The 25473-nt window shown below is 43.6% G+C and overlaps 1 protein-coding gene across 4 annotated transcripts in view; it reads right to left on the reverse strand.

Annotated features, from left to right (window-relative positions):
• Positions 1 to 3365: 3365 nt before the first annotated feature.
• Positions 3366 to 25473, reverse strand: part of stab1 (stabilin 1) — a 77894-nt gene continuing 55786 nt past the window's right edge. For 3 of the 4 annotated variants that reach the window (XM_081606807.1, XM_008408855.3, XM_081606808.1), the window contains 17 exons: positions 19108 to 19164; positions 18871 to 19030; positions 18642 to 18791; positions 16016 to 16129; positions 15454 to 15561; positions 12720 to 12852; positions 12590 to 12650; positions 11576 to 11720; positions 10700 to 10833; positions 10303 to 10468; positions 9533 to 9639; positions 8214 to 8333; positions 7520 to 7654; positions 5110 to 5214; positions 4304 to 4450; positions 3885 to 3977; positions 3366 to 3756 (listed from right to left, as the gene is read on the reverse strand). In XM_081606807.1, coding sequence (XP_081462933.1) covers positions 3700 to 3756; positions 3885 to 3977; positions 4304 to 4450; positions 5110 to 5214; positions 7520 to 7654; positions 8214 to 8333; positions 9533 to 9639; positions 10303 to 10468; positions 10700 to 10833; positions 11576 to 11720; positions 12590 to 12650; positions 12720 to 12852; positions 15454 to 15561; positions 16016 to 16129; positions 18642 to 18791; positions 18871 to 19030; positions 19108 to 19164 — 1992 coding nt within the window. In that variant the 3' untranslated portion in view covers positions 3366 to 3699. Of the gene's footprint in view, positions 3757 to 3884; positions 3978 to 4303; positions 4451 to 5109; positions 5215 to 7519; positions 7655 to 8213; positions 8334 to 9532; positions 9640 to 10302; positions 10469 to 10699; positions 10834 to 11575; positions 11721 to 12589; positions 12651 to 12719; positions 12853 to 15155; positions 15255 to 15453; positions 15562 to 16015; positions 16130 to 18641; positions 18792 to 18870; positions 19031 to 19107; positions 19165 to 25473 lie in introns of those variants that run through there. The other variant, XM_008408857.3, reaches the window with a different exon arrangement.

Below are 25473 nucleotides of genomic sequence, written 5' to 3' on the forward strand. Positions count from 1 at the left end.
CTGAATGTAGCTCGAAGCTTTGGAGTCCTCTGGACGTGATAAAGTCTGATACACATTTGCGTTTGCTCTTGCTCTAGTTTTCTTTTTCTTAGTGAGGCTTTGCACACCCGGAAATGTCCGTCTATCTTTCCAGTCCGTTTTTCGTAGTAACTTCTTTGATAAATGTGCATCTTTTCCAATGACGTCAGAAATTACACGGGTGAGTGTTTTAGCCAGTTTTCACGCCTCGCCGTTTTTTCATTTTAAAGCAGTTTTGAGGCGATACCTTAAATGCTGCTGTGCTGTTGCTAAATGACCAAACCGAGTGAGTTTGTTACGGCTGGTGACGCTGGAACCCGTGAGACTTTCCAGCGGCTAAAGCCTTCTGCCTACATCTCCCAGAATGCGGTGCGGTTCTGGCTCGGATTTCAGTGAAATGATTTATTCTTTCAGAACTATGTTTAATTAGTAATATTGATAAATCCATGATGAATATTATGGATTTAATGACCATTCACACTGTTTTGTGTTTATGAATATTTCTTATTAGCCTTTCGGACTGACGTGAAATTGCAGTTTACGTCAGTTGTCGGTAAATTACGGAACTTCATACTCATGGCGGAGCTTACGCTAAACCGCAAAATGGCGACGAACACAGTTGGGAGAAAACGCCTGTCAGTTAATGTTCAATTCATTATCCAATTGATGTAAACATAAGCACAATACTTTGTATTTATTTTTTTTGTCCAGAAATGTAAAAAGGCCAAAGTATAAAAACCGAAGCAACATTTAACTGATAAGTAATTTAAACTAGCAAACTCCCTCTAAAAACTAAATTAAACAAAAAGTCACAATGAAATAAAACCAAACAATAAAGAAAAACCCAAAACTTGTTTCTGATCTGATCTCCAAGGTCTGATCTTGGAGCCATTTTGTCCTCCCTGAAACACCAGATCATTACCAACTAATCAGGAGGAAACTGCTCTGTGCCACTCCACTGCTGCAGGATCTTTTCTGTCTGTTGCTCCTGCAACAACCTCTGCACTAGTGGTAACCCGTCTCTGCTCTTCCACAGCAGAACATTTTGATGATTCGGCTGTAATCATCTGCATGTGAGCTGGATCTACTGCTGGAGGAGATTTCAGGCTCTCAGAGCTTTGTCTGTGCTGACCGTGTTTAACAGATTAAATCTTTATGCCGCACATTATCTGCATCTAAATCAATGTGAACCAAAACATTTTTTTTCTTAAAAGACGATTTTCCTTCAGCTTTGGAGCATTTTGTGTTTGCTCTAGAGATTAGAGCGCAGCTGCAGGTGATTACATCTCTAATTATTCAGTTGGCTTCATAGGTTTGAACAGATGCAGAAGCTCTGAAGTGACTTTAATCTATTGGAGGAGAAGCAGCCAAATGAAGGATTTATTCCTAAAACTGTTGTCTCCTGCTTGGAAAATCATCTGCTGGAATTTTAAATTCACCAAGACGTTATTTCTGCTTCCAGGGTTTTATTGACGTTAACTATGTGGCCAGTCTTCCTCTGATATGTGACGTCCCTCGGCCCAATCAGTTTGCGCCTGTCAGAATAAAGTCATCAACATGGCTGGAGCCCCAAAGCTACGCTACATTACACCAGGCTACGCTTTGATACACTACACTGCACCACGCCATGCTGCTCTGCGCTACCCCACGCTGCTGTGCTACGCCATGCTGCTCTGCCACTCCACCCTACACTGCGCCGCCCTACGCTACTGTGCCGCCCCACCCTACACTGCGCCACCCCACGCTGCTCTGCGCCACTCCACCCTACACTGCGCCGCCCCACGCTACTGTGCCGCCCCACCCTACACTGCGCCACCCGACGGTGCTCTGTGCCACTCCACCCTACACTGCGCCACCCCACGCTGCTCTGTGCTACCCCACGCTGCTGTGCTACGCCATGCAGCTCTGCGCCACTCCACCCTACACTGCGCCACCCCACGCTGCTCTGCGCCACTCCACCCTACACTGCGCCACCCCACGCTGCTCTGCGCCACTCCACCCTACACTGCGCCACCCCACGCTGCTCTGCGCCACTCCCCACCCTACACTGCACCACCCCAAGCTGCTCTGTGCCACTCCACCCTACACTGTGCCGCCCCACCCTACGCCACCCCACGCTAAACTGCGCCCCCCCCACCCTACACTGCGCCGCCCCACGCTACTCTGTGCCGCCCCACCCTACACTGCACCGCCCCACCCTACACTGCGCCACCCCAAGCTGCTCTGTGCTACCCCACGCTGCTGTGCTACGCCATGCTGCTCTGTGCCACTCCACCCTACACTGCGCCGCCCCACGCTACTCTGTGCCGCCCCACCCTACACTGCACCGCCCCACCCTACACTGCGCCACCCCAAGCTGCTCTGTGCTACCCCATGCTGCTGTGCTACGCCACGCTGCTCTGCGACACTCCCCCCTACACTGTGCTGCCCCACCCTACTCCACCCCACGCTAAACTGCGCCCCCCCACCCTACACTGCGCCACCCCACGCTGCTCTGTGCCACTCCACCCTATACTGTGCTGCCCCACCCTACGCCACCCCACGCTAAACTGCGCCCCCCCACCCTACACTGCGCCACCCCACGCTGCTCTGTGCCACTCCACCCTATACTGTGCTGCCCCACCCTACGCCACCCCACGCTAAACTGCGCCCCCCCACCCTACACTGCGCCACCCCACGCTGCTCTGTGCTACCCCACACTGCTGTGCTACGCCATGCTGCTCTGTGCCACTCCACCCTACACTGCGCCGCCCCACGCTACTCTGTGCCGCCCCACCCTACGCCACCCCACTCTAAACTATGCCACCCCACCCTCCGCCACCCCACGCTGCTCTGTGCCGCCCCACCCTACACTGCGCCACCACACCCTACACTGCACCACCCCACGCTGCTCTGTGCCACTCCACCCTACACTGCGTCACCCCACGCTACATTACACCACTCCACTCCACTCATCAATCTTTCTTACTAAGCATAAGCAAATCCAACCTAGCTTTTGATTCTTCAAACTACAGACAAAACATTTCCTCGTATCGGTTACGTCATCACCAACACACCCAGACTAGTTTTGTAGTGTTGTGTTTTAATTGCCGCACATTATTAAAGGTAACAGAGGGATTATGGTGAAGTTAGGACGTCATCACACATAAAACCAGTTTTCTCTGTAGTTTGAAGGTAGAAGCTTAGATGATATTGGTCTTCATGGGAAAGATATTTAAATCGCAGGATTCCAGACCAGCAGTAACACGGTTATGATGGTAGTGAATGGAGCCAGACTGGACTCAGCCTGGGTTTCTCTCTTCTACCTTCCAATCAAGACAATAAATAATTACAAAATAAATCCTGACCAAGTTTCACAGAATCAACCTTTAATCATACAGATGTGAGAGTCAGCAGCACACCACTAACCAACTTTATTTTCTTTCAGGGTCCAAAAGAACGGATCTAAGAAACAAACAGAACCAGACAGAGAACCAGAGGGTTCTGGTTGCAGATTTAGAGAAAGTATTGATTTTGAGCTCCTTTTAATCAGAATCAGATCATTTATAATAATGATAAATCTGGATCAATCAGCTTCCTGTAACTGCTGGAGTCGCTTGTTGTCAGGTAAAAACCAAACTAATGCAAACATCTGGAAAACCCTGTGAATGGGTTGCTTCCAGGAAGGCAGAACTGGTTTTACTAGTCCAAGTCCAGAATGTTTGGTGGTTCTGCTGGTTCTGCTGCTGCACTCACCTCCTGTGAGAAAGAAAGAGGTTCAGCTGCAACCCAAACCAGTATGGTTCTGGTCCAGAATCACCATATAAACACATGTAATCCACATGTGGCCCGGTCCGGTCCATCCAGAACCGGGCGGACCGACTCACCTGGAACGGTTCGGCGACGGCCCTGGAGCCGCTGTAGAGCGGGTTGGGGATGGAGAACAGCGTGGGCTGGGTCGGAGTATCTTCATCCTCGTTCTGTCACAGAGAAACCGGGTCAGAACAGCCGAGTCGGAACCAATGGGTCCAAACTGATGAGTTGGAACCACCGAGTCAGAACAGCCAGGTTGGAACCGATGGGTCAAAACTGTCGGACTGGAACCACCAGGTCAGGTTCAGAGTCCATCTAAAGGTTAGTCAGCTGGTTGAACCGGTCCAATTGATCCAGAACGTCTATAATCATTCAGATGATCCAGAACCGTTCAAATGATCCAGAACCCTGCAGAACCACTGGGAGGCTAACTAAACGCCGAGAGTCAGGAAGCTTGGACCCAGATGGGTCAGAACTTCCCCACGGGTGTTACCTTGAAGTAGTGGAAGTTGAAGGCGTCCATCTTTTTTCTGAACAGGTAGAACCCCAGAGCCGCCAACGCACACGCCAGCAATGTAACCAAGATGGCCGCCACCCTGCCGCTGGAGTGGACGTGGCCTATGGAGCTGCTGTGGATCACCTGGAGGAAACAGGAACGACCCGAAATGTTAGAACTGATGTTCCTAGTTCTGGTCCAGTCAGAACCAGGAGATTTGGACCAGACTGGACCCGTTCTTTTAACACCAGTCAACCACAGATGAATTGTTGATGATAGATCTTCTGATTCTGGTTGAATCCATAATTAATGAAAAGCCACACAGCTGGAAGCTAGGAAGAGACGGTTCTGGTTCCGGGTCCAAGATCCGGTACCAGCTGGTTCCTGGTGTCGAAGCTCCTCTTCATCAACATGGAGAAGGTCAGACCCTCACTTCCTGTTTCCTGTTCCAACAGTTCAACCATCTGCTCTCTGCTGTAAAACCGCCCGGCAACAACGAACCACCAGCCAATCAGGAGAGGCGGTGTTGCTGCGCTGCCCCCTGGTGGTCAGATGTTTATTTTTTCAGGAGGTTGAAGTCCGTCTCCAGTCTAACTAACAGTTAATAACTTCCTTCACTGAGATTTCATTTAGTCGGGTCAGAAAATTTTTCTGGCGACGGTGCAAATCCGGGATCAGAACCGACCAACAGAACCCACTTCTGGACCTGCACCAGATGGTCAGCTGAATATAAATGCGCACCAGGGTCAAGGGTCAATGCGGGCCTCCAGAGTCTCAGCTGAAAGGGGAGGGGCATGACTCACCAGGGGGGCGGGGGCCGTCAGCGGCGCCTCCAGGACGTGGATGATCCCGTTGACAGCCGGAACGTCCCACTGCAGCAGCAGCCGCTGGTTCACCAGCTTACAGCTCTGAGAACCGGGAGAGGAAGAGGAAGAGGAGGGGGGGATGAAGAGAGGAAGGAGTAGGTGGTGGGGGAGGAATGAAGAGGAGGAGGAGGGGAAGGAAGAGGAGAAAGGGAATAAAGAGGAAGGAAGTTTTGTTCAATTTTCCATATCAGTTTGTTCGTTTGTTTGATTTGATCCTCGTTTCATTATTCAGTATAACTGTTGTCTTTCCCTCAGTAGTTAGTCTGCGAGTCGGGTAGTTAGCCTGCGTGTGGGTAGTTAGCCTAAGGTTCAAGTAGTTAGCCTGCGAGTCGGGTAGTTAGTCTGCGAGTCGGGTAGTTAGTCTGCGAGTCGGGTAGTTAGCCTGCGTGTGGGTAGTTAGCCTAAGGTTCAAGTAGTTAGACTGTGAGTCGGGTAGTTAGTCTGCGAGTTGGGTAGTTAGCCTGCGTGTGGGTAGTTAGCCTAAGGTTCAAGTAGTTAGACTGCGAGTCGGGTAGTTAGACTGCGAGTCGGGTAGTTAGATTGCGAGTCGGGTAGTTAGCCTGCGAGTCGGGTAGTTAGACTGCGAGTCGGGTAGTTAGCCTGCGAGTCGGGTAGTTAGACTGGGTAGTTTATGGGATCATTCAGTTGTTACTTTAATAAGTTATCAGACTGAACCAGAAATCAGCCAGCCAGTGATTATGTCTCGCCGTGTTTCTGCTGAGTTCATTCCTTCATAACCAGACTGACACATTTCAGTAAATAATAAATAACAAAGTATAATTATTAATAATTACATAAGCCAAACATTGACATGAATGTTGAGTCCCATCAGATAAATATCCAGATGCAGCTTTGATTGGACACCTGGAGTCCTGTCTTCCTAAACTGAACTCTGGTTATGATCAGAAACCCAGCCATACATGCTTAATTGGACTGAGATCATGGCTTTGACTAGGCCACTCTAGAACCTCTAGATGTTCTACTCTTGGTTTGGTGAAGCTGGTGATGAGTTTTCCTCTCCACTGTCGCCACATGCATGCTCGTTATGAGGGATTGCTGGAAAGTCAATGACTTCCTTAGAAACTTTTTAAGCAGTTTGAATAAGGAACTAAACTTGAATATTTCAGGAAGTTGGATCAAATCATTTATTATTAAGGAGCCTTGAGACGACATGTTGGGAAAATAAAAATAATAAAAATTATCTCTTTTGTTGTCTTTACTGAGCATTTCTGCTGATTTCCCAATCGATGGAGGTTTAACAGTAAACTTCCTTTTCTGTTGCAATCAGGAGGAAACCAGCTCTTCTCTGCTACAGAATGTCGTCATGAAATCTGAAGTTCAAACCGTGCTGTGATCTTAAATCATGATTTTAAAACAAACAGCTTAATTTAGTGTCACTGGTTCAGGATGGATCTGAAAGGGAAAAACATAAAGAACCAAAGTGGACTAACGCCACAGAGGAGTGGAGCAGCAGAGGAACGATCCGGTGAAGCTTTTTAAAAATGGTTCTGGTCTTTCTCGTGTTTCAGACGGCCCAGCAGGACGATTAGGCGTTTTCATGGATCTACTGGTTCTGGTTAATCACAGACGGTTCTGGTCTGCAGCCATGATCCCAAATAACTAAAGTAGAGCTGGAAAAATCATCAATCTGACGCCGGATCCGACCCGGATCGAGAGAAACTGCAGGTTTCTCTGTTATATCAGGACACTGAATGCCACTATGTTTTCAGGCAAATAGTGACATTTTATAACATAATCAAGTAACTATGTTACCATCAGTTGTTCCAAAAATGCCATAAGTTATATATTTTGTAATTTAAAATCTTTACATGATGCTGGCCCTTTAAAGGAAAAACCTGCTGAAGGTCAAACTCTTCTTCATCCCGTCATGAAGCGGCTCTCGGGTTTTAAAAAACATTTTCTGACTGGTTTACTCTCCACCACTTCCTGTTGTAATAAGCTGAGCCTGACTCTGTTTCTGAATGCAGTCCGGCAGGAGAACCTGAATAAATCTCAGGTTTCTCTGTTTTCTCCAGCCGGGTTCTAGACCTGCTTCCCCTTCGACTCCAGGGCCTCTATGACGTCGACCAGCAGCTCAACCTTCACTCTCTTTGCTCCCCGTTCTTCCTCATTAGCTGCAGTTTCACTTCCTGAGTCCCTGCGCTCTGATTGGTTGAATTCAGGGTTGCTTTTACTGTTCCTTTGGCTTCTCTCTGCTGATTGGTCACAAATATTCAGGTGAAAATATGCTTCCTGTGAGTGAAATGTTCCTCATCAATCAGGAATCAAGTCGTTCTGACCAGGTTTGGGTTTGTTTTGTGCATCGGTTGCTGCTGTGCGTCCTCACCTCGTTGTTGCCGTAGGTAACGGTCAGATTGAACCCGAGCCGTGATGCGATGCGTTCCTGGTGCTTCAGATCCTTAAATGGTCGCCTGCTGTGATTGGTTGAGGTGTGGTATTCCAAATCTCTCCCAGAAAGAGTCTAAAAAGACCAAACAGAACAAAAAGCGGCTCGGTTTCATTGAACATGCTGGTTCTGAACGGGTCCAGAACCAGCAGTGTAAAGCCTAAGCTAACCAGGCGTCCTGATTCGGTATTTTGGGTTGAGTTTCTGCCATGTTTCCGCAATAGTCTTTACAGGCAATAAAGAAAACTGTGCTAAAAACAAGAAGTGTGAGAAAAAAATGATTAAATTTAAAGAAAATAAACGTCTGAAACAGTGAAAATGAGGAAAAAAAATGTAAATTAGGTTTTCAGTCCTCATTTAAAGAAACTGAGTTTTTAAGGTTTTCTGGGAGTTTTGTTTCAGAGCTGAGGGGCAGAGAAACAAAATACTGGAGAACCAAGCAGGAAGTCAATTTCATTCAGCACCGTTACCGGTCAAAACCAGACTGGGAGCCATCAGCAGATTGGCTTGGCTGGCTTTAATCACAAAGGAGTGGATTTGTTGCTAAGCTATCTTTTAATGATGGCTCAGAATCTTTTCACCAAGGTTTAACATTAATTTAGAAGAAGCCGTAGGAGCAGGTGTTGCAGCTCACCTGGTTCTGAGTGAATCCAGAGTTGTGGGGAACAAACAGCGTGACGTCAGACTTCCTGTGAGCCAAAACGTCGATGAGCTGCCGGCCCTCAGAGGACGAGCCGCCGTAGTCCAGCAGCAGCTACAAGAAAACCGTCTACTCAGAAACCAGAACATCCTCAAAGACTGCAGGCTGTGCAGGCAGTTAGCAGGCTAAGTATTTCATTAGCAGGATAAACATTTAGCTCGCTAACTAAATGTTTAGCTTTTGACCTAAACACTTAGCTAAATATTTAGCTTACTAATTAAATATTTAGTGAAAACTAACATTTATAAATAAATGAATAACAGTGAAAATATGACTTAGAAAAATGAACCCCCATTTATTCCTCTGATGAAAAACCCAAATTAATGCCACTGAATGTTGCAACGTGACGTCACGCTTGCAAGATCCCCAAAAAGCTGCAGGCTGACGATGATTAGATGGTTTCAGCTGTCAAGTTGTTGACAAAACGCGCTTAATATTAAATGTACGCCTGATATACAAGAGAAAAAGGGACGCTGTGCTCTGCTGCTAATTGTCAACATTAGGAAAACAAGGTCATGAAAAAGATTGAATTTAGAAAAAAGTGTTTCAGGTCAATTAAAAAATAAAAGGCGACCCACAAACCAGCAGATCCTCAGTAGAGCAGATGTTTCAATCACTGCTGTGGTCAGAAGATCATTTATTAATAATCGCAAAATAAACATCAAGCCTGAAAACATAAAACTGTAACAGACTGAATGTTCTGTTCTTGGTGTGGGAAACGTTTGAGCGCTTTTTGGTGTTGAGTCCCGATAGTGGAACTGTTGTCAGTCCGTTGCTATAGTAACGAGTCTGTGCGTAGCAAAGCCGACACAGAGAGCGAGAAAAATGAGGAATATGAGTTGGAGTTATTATGCAACAGTTTTTCAGCATTATTTTCCCTCTGCTGTGGCGCACTGCACTAAATTAATAATAGGTACTTCTCCAGGTTTACTGTTCCACCGCGCAGCTACGGATGTCCAGTGAAAAAATCGCCTTTGTGCTCTCCAGCGTTGTGCGCATACGAGAAATGTGAACAGTAACATGCATCAAGTCTATAACAGTTTGATTGTGTAACTCAGAAACATCCCCCTAAAACTCCTGCTTTAGTCAGGATTTTAAAGTTCAAAAAGCAAAGAAATGTTTTAATCACATTGCTGTCAGATTAAAATCTTGTAACTTTTCCCCTCAGAACCGGTCAGGCTGGGCAGAATTTGGTGGATCTTAATGTTCGACCTGCAGCCAAAGCCTGGCAGGCAGCAGCCATGCAGACTCACCCGGTAGAAGATGGAGAAGTTGCTGGTTGCTGCCAGGACGCTGGTCAGGACGCCGTTGCAGAAGTCCCCGTCTCCAACGTAGTCGTCCGGACACGAGCAGGACACCTCTGCACGGAGACATGGACAGGAGCTGCACTTCAAACTGGAAGCTGCTTCTGATTGGACAACAGCTGCCTTTCCATTAAAAGATGTTCTTAAAACTTTGACTTTACTCTGCTGATGTCAAAAAAACACAATTTCACAGTTGAGGTGTTTTCAATAAATAAATAAATGTAATTAAATTCACGTGAATAAGTTTTGTTCAAGTCATTAAAAATTATGATGTACACAGTTATGAGATAATATTCATAATCGCGTCATGGCGCTCATTATCTATCAGCCAGTCGGCGTTGGAGCAACAAGCCCCGCCTACTTGGGAGCGGCTACGTATGCAGTGTTTTGGGGAAACACGCTCATGCAGAAAAAGACAGCGGCTGATTTTAAGTCCTTTGCTGTGGTAGATAAGATCGGCTCAGCTTCACTGATCTCCCAACAGTAAGGAAATCGTTTCACCGCTAGTTTTCATTGCAGTTCTGCAAAATACATCTGATTTGATTCAGCTGAAAAACCACCTCAACCCAGCACACAGGCTTTTTATTGCAAGTCTTTTTGAAATTTGTGTTTCCATTAAGCAAATAAATTTTGTAATTCCAATTTGTGCAGTATTTTGATTAATGGAAACACTGTTCATTTCTGAACAGAAACTGCAGGTAGTTTGTCTGCCGCAGTACCTCTGAGCCGGTAGCAGTAGGCGTCGTACTTGCTGCTCTGGTCCACCGGGTCTCTGTACATCACCAGGCCCACGTGGTTGTCGCCACATTTGTCCGAGGGGAAGCGGATCGGGTAGCCCACCCTGCCTCCTGCTATCCAGCCGGCGACACACAGATGCATCCCGAGCTGCAGAGACCCGACAGGAAGGGTTAGGCTGCCAAACGTTACGCCCAGAGGAAAACAGAAACCCAACGGCTGCTTCGGCTCACAGCACTTTCTTTGCCTGTAGTAATCGATTATTCTGACGATTAACCGGATAAAACTAGCTTCTTTCCTAAGATCACTTTCCTCCATGAACTCTGGAGAAATACCCGGTCCCAGTAGGAAGTCAAAAGCTTTCGGTTCGGGTTTGTTTACCTGCTGAGCGTCCCCCAGCTGCTGAAACGTGGCCAGCGTGGCGTCCTCAGCCTGGCAGGCGGCGTCCGCCTGGCTGAAGTTCATCTTGTACTTTCCCTCTGTAGAGCGCAGGTGGAAGACTCCGGCTGTGTTGGCTGAGGAACAACCGAAGGTTCAATTCACCCTGAGAGCAGACAAACTGAAGGCTGCACAGGAGAAACGGCCTCTAACGAGCTCCAGGCTTAACGAGCTCAGCAATCAATCTACTGTCACCATGGTTACAGGGATGCTGTGAAGGCCAGCCGCTGTGGTTCCCATGGAGACATCGATGGCTGCTGCTTTAATACTGCTGCTGGTGGCTCACAACTTTAAATAAGTTGCTATGGAAACTTGTATAAAAAAAAAGGTATTACAGCAGCGTCACCATGGTAACAGCTTTTGCCAAAATGCAGTGGCATTCTTAGAATGAATACTACTTATTTATCACCATGGCAACGTCAGCAGTTTAGTGTTTCAAAAGCTTTCAGGAATGTCCGGGAACTGTTGGCTCCCTCTACAGATCGGTTATAGGAACTACATCAAACAGCTAAGCTAGCTGAGCGGCGGGACAGATGAGCTAAAGCTGCTGATGCTAGCTAAAGCTGTTGCTAGCTGGCGCTACTGTTCAATCAATCATGCAATCAAATTTTATTTGTATTTCAGCATTTCAACAGCAAGGCAAGTCAACGTGCTTCACATCGTAACAAACACAAAAACACAAAGTCATGCAACATAGAATCAACAATGAAAACATTACATTACTGTTGTTAGCTGAGCGGTGGGGCAGATGTAAGGAAACATCGTTCGCCAGCTGGGAACCATCAGGCACAAACCAAAGACAGGAAACTGATGCGTTACCATGGTAATGGAGGTCCTTGCAAGTGGCCACTGGGTCACAGGCTCCGTTCTCCTCGAGGCAGCGGTCAACAGGGGGCGTCACCTTCTGCAGGCACTGGACTCCATTACCCACGTAGCCTGGCAGGCACTCACACTCGCGCTCGTTCTGAGGGATGAAATCACAATGGAGTCGAAATCTGACCCTTATTTAGCGAACTGACATCTTGTCCACGAGCGCAGGGCTCGTCTTTAGACCAGAGATTCACCGATCCACTTATTTCCCTTTCGATACCAATATCTGAGGCTTAGTATCGGCAGATATCGATTTGATTCAGAAAAACTGTTCTGAATTAACTTCAAGCTTTTATTTTTTTCAAGCACAGACACAGAGGTACTGCATTACAATTTTATTTTATAAGTCTGGACCAGAACAGCAGATTTAAGCACCAACAGCTTCACAAGCTGGTCAAACATGTAAAAATAACTTTAATTTGTTCAGTCAGTGTCATTAGAAGAATAACATTCAATATAAAATAAATAACAAAGAAACTGACAAAAACAAACAGGTTGACTTTCTTGGTCACCTTCCTAAATTAAGGACCTAGGTCATTTTTTGCCAAAAGATAATTTAGGGTCAAAAAAAAAAAAACTTTTGACAAAATATGACTTGGACCATTATTTTAGGAAAGTGATGATATGTAAAAAAATAAACCTCAAAAAACCTTCTTTCAAATGGCTCAGAAAGTGCAATTAGGAATTCTAAATATAAAGTAAAATAAACAATAAAGCATGATGTCAAAGTGTAGAATTAGAGTGAATAGATCAAAATGACTGATGCCAGATCTAGATTGTTTCCAGTATTGCGGTAGATACAGGTATTGATATTGGATCTCCATGGTTGTTTGAGAAACGAGGAGCTTTTGGATCAGCTGGGTGCGTTTCCGGGTTTTATCTAAACTATTCCTTCATTAAAAAATTATGTACAAAACGTTTCATTTTAAGCCGTTTTCTGCCGACGACTCGATGAAAACTCACCGGTCCGGTGAACTTGCAGGAAGCGAAGTCACTGCAGCCGCCGTTCTGCTGCTCAACACATCTGGAGACAGAAACAGCAGCTGGAGGAAACGTCACGGCAGGAGCCAACGGCGGGAATCTGGCGGCTCACCTGTTGATTGGCTGGCAGGAGAAGCCGTCTCCTTGGTAACCGCTGCGGCAGGTGCAGTTTACGATGAGCCCCGTCTGGGTGCAGTCTGCGTTGACGTCACAGCCGCCGTTGTATTCTGAGCAGAGGTTGGGAGCTGCAGCGGCACAGAGGAAACGTCACCTGATTGGCTCCCAGCTGGGACACCCCTCCCCCCTCCTCCTCCAGGTATGGACGCCATGACTGGCCTCCAGTGACTCAAATGATCCCATAGTTAAGTTTTATTTGCTTGTGACTTTTTTATCTAATTCAGTTAGTTTTAATTTGTTTTTAGAGTGTTTTTTCTGCTTTTTATTAGTTAAATATTGTTTAGTTTTGATTAGTTATAGTAGCAGTTTTAGTTGTTTCATTTTTTAGTTGATTTTTCGGCGCAGAATTCAAAAAGGTCAAAGTATTGTATTTTGATTATATATACGTAATGTGACGTGACCTTTCCTGTTTTATCCCGTTTTCTCTCCATACCGTTGTTTTTTATTTTTAAACAGTTGTGAGGCTGAAACCTTAAACTGCTGCTGCTGCACCAGTTACTCAACAGCTTGTTGCCAGGTAACCAAAGAACGAATGAGTTGCCAGGTAACCAAAGAGTGAGTGAGTTGCTAGGTAACCAAAGAGTGAGTGAGTTGCTAGGTAACCAAAGAGTGAGTGAGTGAGTTGCTGGGTAACCAAAGAGTGAGTGAGTGAGTTGCTAGGTAACCAAAGAGTGAGTGAGTTGCTAGGTAACCAAAGAGTGAGTGAGTTGCTAGGTAACCAAAGAGTGAGTGAGTTGCTAGGTAACCAAAGAGTGAGTGAGTGAGTGAGTGAGTGAGTGAGTGAGTGAGTGAGTGAGTTGCTAGGTAACCAAAGAGTGAGTGAGTTGCTAGGTAACCAAAGAGTGAGTGAGTGAGTTGCTGGGTAACCAAAGAGTGAGTGAGTGAGTTGCTAGGTAACCAAAGAGTGAGTGAGTGAATTGCTAGGTAACCAAAGAGTGAGTGAGTGAGTTGCTAGGTAACCAAAGAGTGAGTGAGTGAGTTGCTAGGTAACCAAAGAGTGAGTGAGTGAGTTGCTAGGTAACCAAAGAGTGAGTGAGCTGATTCCACCAACTGTGCTTAGCTGGCATGAGAGGTTGAGTGGCTAAAGTCTTTTTTCTGCCAACATTTCCCAGAATGCCGTTTGGTTCTGGATTATAGTTCGGTGAATATTCTATATATTTATTATTCAGGTGTATTATCTATTTATATTGCTCTTGCATGTGTCGTGATATTTACTGCTATTGATTTATTGTCCTGACCTACATGGCACCATGCGGATTCTCTGCTCAGCTGGTTGAATATTAAATAAACCGAATGGAAATTAAACACAATTGAAAATGTCATTATTTATACAGCATTTGTTTTTGAGAGAATGATGGACAACTAGCAGACCTTCTTGAAATTGGGCCTCTGTCTCTTTAAAAACTCCTGCTCTTTCAGAAGCTCCGCCTCTTGGAAGTCATAATGTCGCTCCTCTATTAATTTATATGAGCACCAAGAAGCAGCTCGCATAATGAGCTCAGGTGATGCGCAGATTCAACAGGTGTGTGTTAATATCTGCAGGTAACGTAGGGGAGGGCTGCTCAGAAACTCAGTAACCTGGAAACCGCAGCTCAGAGGTGGAGCTGCGGTCCCTCCAGGCGTTTTTAACAGCTGAATGGTTGCCATGGAGATTAAAGGATTTCTCAAACATGCATGAAAGAATCAAGGCAACACTCCAGGTATGTTTTTGATTAGGCCGTAACAATATAATTTGTTTTTGCATAACACTGCCCCTTTAATGAGCTGCTCAGCCGATTCAGTCGAGTTCATAACTCTTACAGCTGCTAAAGCAGGGGTGTCAAACTCCAGTCCTCGAGGGCCGGTGTCCTGCAACTTTTATAAGTGCCTCTGCTGCACCACGCCTGAATAGAATAATTAAGTAATTAGCAAGGCTCTGGAGAACTGAGAAGGTAATTAAGCCATTTGATTCAGGTGTTTTGTACCTGTGGCACATCTAAAAACTGCAGGACAGCGGCCCTTAAGGACTGGAGTTTGACACCCCTGTGCTAAAGCATGCGGCGATAGTGGGAAGGAACTGGAAGAAACCTCCAGCAGAACCAGAACCAACCGTCTCCCTCCCACAGATATCTGCTTTATTATTTGTGGATGCTGAAGAACGGCTGGGTGCAGCTTGTTTCAGATTAGCTTGTTGCTCCACATTGGCTTTGTCTGTTGCCATGGTTACTGTTGGTTTTCAACCAGCATCCGTCACAGCACGCACACACACACTAACTGATGAGGAACCTTTTCTTCTTCATGACATACAATATAATTAATGAGCGGCAGAGCGTTTATTACATTCTCCTCGGTTTTAAACGCACCATCGACCTCTAACCGTCATGTTATTTACCTACAACCATCATGGCTGATTCAGTAATCTCTGAGATGTCTGGACAGGAAGCAGGTGGTCGATTAGTGGCGGCGTGAGGAGAGGAAGCTGATCAACAAGCTGAAATAAACAGGAAGCCAAGGAGAGAACACTGAACTAAATTTAAATCCTAAGCACAAACTAAAATGACTCCAACAAAACATGACTTCAGTTGTTTCATGTCACTTTGTGAGGAAGGAGGTTCTGTTCCTGCAGACGAGGCGGGTCGTTTATCAGAACCTGAGCCGGGTCAGGCTTGGTGCCCAGATATATTACTCACGTTGAACCGGACTGCAGTCCGTCCCGTTGCCCTCAAACCCGGGTTCACACTCACACCGGTCTCCATACAGGCAGCGGGCCCGGGCGTGGCACCGCGAACACGGCCCGCCTGCAAACAGCCGCTCATCAGTTCAACTTCGTCAACACGTACAGGACAACAAACATTTATGACTTAATGTTCATTCATGCAATTTAGATCACAGCACCCCTTTAAATAAAGCTGATTTGTTGAAGTTCTGCCTCTTTCTGATGTCCCACTTTTTCGTCAGTCAAGCTAAACGAGTGCAGAACATTTCAGCAGCAGGCAGTCCACAGGGATTTACAGCACAGAATCAACACAACAGTAAACATTACGGCTTCAAATCGAAGTTTTCATTACTTTCATTCAGGTTAAGTCTGCAGCTGGACATCGGAAACTTTCACCCAAACTTTAGACAAAATGAGTCTGACGTCAGGCAGGTGCATCAGGGTGGCTGATGATGTTTCCCAGACAAAACAACCAGAAAAACATCTAGAAGGTAACAAATCCAGACTCTGGATCGTCTCCGGGAACGACGGCTCACCTTTAGGATCAGAGAGTGCGTACTGGCAGCGATCTCCTGCCCAGGTCAGAGGGCAGATACACCCACCGCTGCCGGCCACGCCGTCCATGCAGCGCCCGTTGACACACCTGCAGGCTGGGAAACACACACACTGATCACATTGATCCAACACACACACACCTACAGGCTGCAGGGAAACACACACACACCGATCACACTGATCCAACACGCACACACACACCCACGCACACACACCTGCAGGTAGGGAAACACACACACACTGATCATATTGATCCAACACACACACACCTAAAGGCTGCAGGAAAACACACACACACTGATCAAACACACACACACTGATCAAACACACACACTGATCAAACACACACACACTGATCCAACACACACACACACCTCCAGCTAGAGAAACACACACACTGATCATATTGATCCAACACACACACACCTACAGGCTGCAGGAAAACACACACACACTGATCAAACACACACACACACTGATCAAACACACACACACTGATCCAACACACACACACCTCCAGCTAGAGAAACACACACACTGATCATATTGATCCAACACACACACACCTACAGGCTGCAGGAAAACACACACACACTGATCAAACACACACACACTGATCAAACACACACACACTGATCCAACACACACACACCTCCAGCTAGAGAAACACACACACTGATCATATTGATCTGTGTCAACTCCGTCATGCAGTGTCAACTCCATCAGATGGACTTTTTGTTGTTTTTGGTTTTAAATAATAGTTATTTTGTTTCTTGAGAAGCATTTGTCTGTAAAATGAGTAAAAATATCACTAAGAAGGTCATTAAAAATAATTTTATATTTATTTTTGTCAGATGGTGATGACAACGTTCTAGGTCAGGTAAATTTTTTTTTAAATGATGCAACTGGGAGCCTGTATCTTAGCATCTTTACATTTCCAAAACATTATTTGTCATATTTGTATACATCAGGTTGAGAAATAACAAAAAAAAATGATGGAAAAATTAAAACCCATTTTGTCCCTATTCTCAAGAATCACTGATTTATGTTTAGATCTTGTTCTCTATTGTTTGTGATTTATTTTGTTACTGTATGGTTTTTGGTGTCAATGTCAAATTTATTTATATAGCACTTTAAAACAGGTGTAAAACTGCACCAAAGTGCTGCACAAGAACAACACAAATAACAAAACAGAGCCCAAAACAAAACATCAATTAAATGCCCAAGAGTAAAAATGAGTTTTAAGAAGCGATTTAAAATGCTGCAGGCTGTGGGCAGATCTAATCTGGAAAGGTAAGTTATTCCATAAAACAGGAGCAGCAACAGAAAAAGCTCGATCTCCTTTCCTCTTAAGTCGAGTCAGAGGAACTGTCAGTAATAACTGATTATTAGATCTTAGGGTTCTGGACACAGACCGGAAATTTAAAAGGTCCCGAAGATAAGGGGGGGCTAACCCATTTAAAACTTTATAAGTTAACAAAAGAATCTTAAAATCTATTCGATAAAAAACAGGCAGCCAGTGTAAAGATGCCAGAGTTGGCCTTATATGGTCATGCTTCCTGGTTCCTGTGAGAAGCCGTGCTGCTGCTGCGTTCTGGATCAGTTGAAGTCGCTGAATCTAAATATAAAGAGTTGCAGTAATCAGACGAGTTGTTATGAAGGCATGGATGAGTCCTTCAAAGTCCTTAAAACAGAAGTAAGATTTAACTTTTGCTAAAAGCCGAAGGTGGTAAAAACTCGATTTAAAGACAGAACTAACTTGTTTGTCTAACTTTAAAAATCTGTCAAAAGTGAAACCAAGATTCCTAGCAGAGGTTTGATAAGACCGAGCTGAAGAACCAAGAATCTGATCTGGATTTGTAGCCTGAAGTTTTTGACCAAATAACAGAACTTGAGTTTTGCTCTCATTGAGGTGAAGAAAGTTTTTTTCCATCCATAATTTAACTTCAGCTAAACAGTTTAACAACAGCTGAAGCGAATCATTTGTACCATTTTGCATTTAATGGGGCAAATAAATCTGGATGTCATCTGCAAAGCAATGAAAGGAAATATTACATTTTTGGAAAATCTTACAGAGAGGCAGTAAATACAAGATAAACAAAATGGGCCCTAAAATTGACCCTTGGGGAACACCATATTTTAAAGGTCTGGCCGCAGAACAGGATTGGTCAAGATGAACAGAGAAGGTTCTGTTTTCTAAGTAAGATTTAAACCATTCGAATACTGAGCCCCTCAGGCCAACACAAACTGCTGATATAAAGTTATTGGGAAAAAAGAAAGAGAGGAAACAGAATGACTTCACTGCTTTCAAAATAAGAGCATGAATATAAACGTCCAATTACCTGAAGATAAACCAAACTTTAACACAAATGTTGAACTTTCTTCAGCTGAAAGTTCACAAAACAAAAGTTAATTTAGAGGAAGCTAAGTGCGCTTAGTGTTTTCAAAGTTAGCAAAAGCGCCAAATGAACAATTAGCGCTGCTACTAGCGCATTAACAGAATGTGGGAGTAGCCAGAGAAACCCATGACTCCCCATTCATTAGGTGATTCCTTCACATTGAGGTGAAGCTCTTCGGTTTGGAGCGTGTTGCTTGTTTCTGCCGTACCTGTGCAGTTTTCACCGTAGTAACCGGATTTACAATGTTCACAGGCGTTTCCAGTGAATCCTTGTTGGCATTTGCAGGTTCCTGATCCTGAAATGCCGTCGTTGCAGTCTCCATGGCCGCTGCACGGGTTTTCAACTCCACCTGCACACACTGGAATGCAAATATTTAAAAAGATAATATTTTAAAATGTTCCTGGGGAAATTACACCTACGGATGGGGTCTCCCTTACCCTGACAGTCTCTGCCATAGTGGTTCTTGCAGCACTTCTGGGTCCAGGAAGGAAACAGGCAAACTCTCTTGCAGCCCCTTCTGCTGTAACTATCGCCCAGGTCGTAAATAAACCGGCTGTGATACCTGGAGTGATACCGGAAACACTCAGTCTTCTTTCCCTGCAAGAGTACAACAAAAGAGGTGAGTCTGTGTTGAGTTCAAGCAATGATGCGTGAGCTGGAAAGTTGGTTCTCACCGTGTCTACATGCCTGAGGGAGCAGGGCGGGAGGAACAAACAGCTCCCACAGCGGCCCTGAAACATGCAAAAATAAAGATTATTGGCATCCAGAGGCGGCGCAGCCGTCAGGCATACCGGGCATTTTCCAGTTGGGCCGACGGTCCCGCTGCTTGTTGTGTTGAAGCTGCAGCATTCACACAGTTCATATCCTCCATTTATTCAATTTACTTCCATACATTTTTTGAACTTCATCACCTTCTGCAATTTTCCTGCTTCTGCTCTTTACGGCTATGTCTTTTGGTATTAATATCTTCTTTAATTTATGAAATAATAAGCTTTTCATGATCATTTTTGGCCCATTGAAAAGAATGGAAAATCCAAAAATGAATCTGCAAAAACTGCTCTCTTTCCTCAGCAAACTACCTTCACAAACTTTCAGCAAGAAAAGCCATTCAAATTTTAAGCAGGTCACAAGGCACTAGGCAATGTTCAAAAGATTAAACTTATTTGATACCTCCTATGTTTTATCGGAAACACTTTATTTGATGAGGCATAAGACTGACACAAAACTGTCAAGACAGACATGACACTGTCGTGAGACTGACATAACACTGTCATAAGACTGACATAACACTGTCATAAGACTGACATGACACTGTCATAAGACTGTCGTAAGACTGACATAACACTGTCATAAGACTAACATGACACTGTCATAACACTGTCATAAAACTGACATAACACTGTCATAAGACTGACATGACACTGTCATAAGACTAACATGACACTGTCATAACACTGTCATAAGACTGACATGACACTGTCATAAGACTGACATAACACTGTCATAAGACTAACATGACACTGTCGTAAGACTGACATAACACTGTCATAAGACTGACATAACACTGTCGTAAGACTGACATGACACTGTCATAAGACTGACATAACACTGTCATAAGACTGACATAACACTGTCATAAGACTGACAACACTGTCATAAGACTGACATGACACTGTCATAAGACTGACATGACACTGTCATAAAACTGACATAACACTGTCATAAGACTGACATAACACTGTCATAAGACTGACATGACACTGTCATAAGGCTGACATGACACTGTCATAAGACTGACATGACACTGTCATAAGACTGACATGACACTGTCATAAGACTGACATAACACTGTCATAAGACTGACATGACACTGTCATAAGACTGACATGACACTGTCATAAGACTGACATAACACTGTCATAAGACTGACATGACACTGTCATAAGGCTGACATGACACTGTCATAAGACTGACATGACACTGTCATAAGACTGACATGACACTGTCATAAGACTGACATAACACTGTCATAAGACTGACATAACACTGTCATAAGACTGACATGACACTGTCATAAGACTGACATGACACTGTCATAAGACTGACATAACACTGTCATAAGACTGACAACACTGTCATAAGACTGACATGACACTGTCATAAGACTGACATAACACTGTCATAAGACTGACATAACACTGTCATAAGACTGACAACACTGTCATAAGACTGACATGACACTGTCATAAGACTGACATGACACTGTCATAAAACTGACATAACACTGTCATAAGACTGACATGACACTGTCATAAGACTGACATAACACTGTCATAAGACTGACATAACACTGTCATAAGACTGACATAACACTGTCATAAGACTGACATGACACTGTCATAAGACTGACATAACACTGTCATAAGACTGACATAACACTGTCGTAAGACTGACATGACACTGTCAAGACTGACATAACACTGTCAAGACTGACATAACACTGTCATAAGACTAACATAACACTGTCGTAAGACTGACATAACACTGTCATAAGACTGACATAACACTGTCATAAGACTGACATAACACTGTCATAAGACTGACATAACACTGTAAAACTGACATAACACTGTCATAAGACAAACATAACACTGTCATAAGACTGACATAACACTGTCATAAGACTGACATAACACTGTAAAACTGACATAACACTGTCATAAGACTGACAACACTGTCATAAGACTGACATGACACTGTCATAAGACTGACATAACACTGTCATAAGACTGACATAACACTGTCATAAGACTGACATGACACTGTCATAAAACTGACATAACACTGTCATAAGACTGACATAACACTGTCATAAGACTGACATGACACTGTCATAAGACTGACATGACACTGTCATAAAACTGACATGACACTGTCATAAGACTCACAAAACACTGTCGTAAGACTGACATAACACTGTCATAAAACTGACATAACACTGTCTTAAGACTGACAAAACACTGTCGTAAGACTGACATGACACTGTCATAAAACTGACATAACACTGTCAAGACTGACATGACACTGTCATAAGACTGACATAACACTGTCAAGACAGACATGACACTGTCATAAGACTGACATAACACTGTCTTAAGACTGACAAAACCCTGTCGTAAGACTGACATGACACTGTCATAAAACTGACATAACACTGTCATAAGACTAACATAACACTGTCGTAAGACTGACATAACACTGTCAAGACTGACATGACACTGTCATAAGACTGACATAACACTGTCAAGACAGACATGACACTGTCATAAGACTGACATAACACTGTCTTAAGACTGACAAAACCCTGTCGTAAGACTGACATAACACTGTCAAGACTGACATAACACTGTCATAAGACTGACATAACACTGTCATAAGACTGACATAACACTGTCATAAGACTGACATAACACTGTAAAACTGACATAACACTGTCATAAGACAAACATAACACTGTCATAAGACTGACATAACACTGTCATAAGACTGACATAACACTGTAAAACTGACATAACACTGTCATAAGACTGACAACACTGTCATAAGACTGACATGACACTGTCATAAGACTGACATAACACTGTCATAAGACTGACAAAACACTGTCATAAGACTGACATGACACTGTCATAAAACTGACATAACACTGTCATAAGACTGACATAACACTGTCATAAGACTGACATGACACTGTCATAAGACTGACATGACACTGTCATAAAACTGACATGACACTGTCATAAGACTCACAAAACACTGTCGTAAGACTGACATAACACTGTCATAAAACTGACATAACACTGTCTTAAGACTGACAAAACACTGTCGTAAGACTGACATGACACTGTCATAAAACTGACATAACACTGTCAAGACTGACATGACACTGTCATAAGACTGACATAACACTGTCTTAAGACTGACAAAACCCTGTCGTAAGACTGACATGACACTGTCATAAAACTGACATAACACTGTCGTAAGACTGACATAACACTGTCATAAAACTGACATGACACTGTCATAAGACTGTCATAAGACTGACATAACACTGTCAAGACAGACATGACACTGTCATAAGACTGACATAACACTGTCTTAAGACTGACAAAACCCTGTCGTAAGACTGACATGACACTGTCATAAAACTGACATAACACTGTCGTAAGACTGACATAACACTGTCATAAAACTGACATGACACTGTCATAAGACTGTCATAAGACTGACATAACACTGTCGTAAAACTGACATGACACTGTCATAAGACTGTCATAAGACTGACATAACACTGTCAAGACAGACATGACACTGTCATAAGACTGACAAAACACTGTCGTAAGACTCACAAAACACTGTCGTAAGACTGACATGACACTGTCGTAAGACTGACATGACACTGTCATAAAACAGACATAACACTGTCATAAAACTGACATAACACTGTCTTAAGACTGACAAAACACTGTCTTAAGACTGACAAAACACTGTCGTAAGACTGACATGACACTGTCGTAAGACTGACATGACACTGTCATAAAACTGACATAACACTGTCGTAAGACTCACAAAACACTGTCGTAAGACTGACATAACACTGTCGTAAGACTGCCATGACACTGTCATAAAACTGACATAACACTGTCGTAAGACTCACAAAACACTGTCATAAGACTGACATAACACTGTCATAAGACTCACAAAACACTGTCATAAGACTGACATAACACTGTCATAAGACTGACATAACACTGTCATAAAACTGACATAACACTGTCGTAAGACTGACATAACACTGTCGTAAGACTCACAAAACACTGTCTTAAGACTGACATGACACTGTCATAAGACTGACATAACACTGTCTTAAGACTGACATGACACTGTCATAAGACTCACAAAACACTGTCATAAGACTGACATAACACTGTCATAAGACTGACATGACACTGTCATAAGACTGACATGACACTGTCATAAGACTGACATGACACTGTCATAAGACTGACAGAACACTGTCTTAAGACTGACATGACACTGTCATAAGACTGACATAACACTGTCTTAAGACTGACATGACACTGTCATAAGACTCACAAAACACTGTCATAAGACTGACATAACACTGTCATAAGACTGACATGACACTGTCATAAAACTGACATAACACTGTCGTAAGACTGACATAACACTGTCGTAAGACTGACATGACACTGTCATAAAACTGACATGACACTGTCATAAGACTGACAGAACACTGTCATAAGACTGACATGACACTGTCATAAGACTGACAGAACACTGTCTTAAGACTGACATGACACTGTCATAAGACTGACATAACACTGTCTTAAGACTGACATGACACTGTCATAAGACTCACAAAACACTGTCATAAGACTGACATAACACTGTCATAAGACTGACATGACACTGTCATAAAACTGACATAACACTGTCGTAAGACTGACATAACACTGTCGTAAGACTGACATGACACTGTCATAAAACTGACATAACACTGTCTTAAGACTGACATGACACTGTCATAAGACTGACATAACACTGTCTTAAGACTGACATGACACTGTCATAAGACTGACAGAACACTGTCTTAAGACTGACATGACACTGTCATAAGACTGACATAACACTGTCTTAAGACTGACATGACACTGTCATAAGACTCACAAAACACTGTCATAAGACTGACAGAACACTGTCTTAAGACTGACATGACACTGTCATAAGACTGACATAACACTGTCGTAAGACTCACAAAACACTGTCATAAGACTGACATGACACTGTCTTAAGACTGACAGAACACTGTCTTAAGACTGACATGACACTGTCATAAGACTGACATAACACTGTCTTAAGACTGACATGACACTGTCATAAGACTGACATAACACTGTCGTAAGACTGACATAACACTGTCATAAAACTGACATAACACTGTCGTAAGACTGACATAACACTGTCATAAAACTGACATAACACTGTCATAAGACTGACATAACACTGTCATAAAACTAACATAACACTGTCATAAGGCTGACATGACACTGTCATAAGACTGACATGACACTGTCATAAGACTGACAGAACACTGTCTTAAGACTGACATGACACTGTCGTAAGACTGACATAACACTGTCATAAAACTAACATAACACTGTCATAAGACTGACATGACACTGTCATAAGACTGACAGAACACTGTCTTAAGACTGACATGACACTGTCGTAAGACTGACATAACACTGTCATAAAACTAACATAACACTGTCATAAGGCTGACATGACACTGTCATAAAACTAACATAACACTGTCTTAAGACTGACATGACACTGTCATAAGACTGACATGACACTGTCATAAGACTGACAGAACACTGTCTTAAGACTGACATGACACTGTCATAAGACTGACATGACACTGTCATAAGACTGACATAACACTGTCATAAGACTGACATGACACTGTCATAAGACTGACATAACACTGTCTTAAGACTGACATAACACTGTCGTAAGACTGACATAACACTGTCATAAAACTAACATAACACTGTCATAAGGCTGACATGACACTGTCATAAGACTGACATGACACTGTCATAAGGCTGACAGTTCCATTAAAACTTGTATTAAAAGTCCATTAAAATAGTCATTAAATGTGCCATTATTTACCGAATGACAGCAGGCGTAAACATTCATGAAAACCACTTCATCTTCATGACAGTGCCAGTCTTATGACTGACACCAGTGGCGCAACTACACATTATTCAGGTGGATGCAAAAACATATGTCATGACATGTCATGTCTTATGACATGACATAAGACATGACATAAGACATGTCTAATGACTGATGAAGATGAAGACTGATGAAGATGAAGGAGTTTTCATGAATGTTTACGTCTGCTGTCATGAAGTGTCATTAGGTAAATAATGGCACATTTAATGACTATT

Source organism: Poecilia reticulata, chromosome 5 (genome assembly GCF_904066995.2).
Source record: "Poecilia reticulata chromosome 5, P_reticulata-male-v2, whole genome shotgun sequence".
NCBI lineage: Eukaryota > Metazoa > Chordata > Actinopteri > Cyprinodontiformes > Poeciliidae > Poecilia > Poecilia reticulata.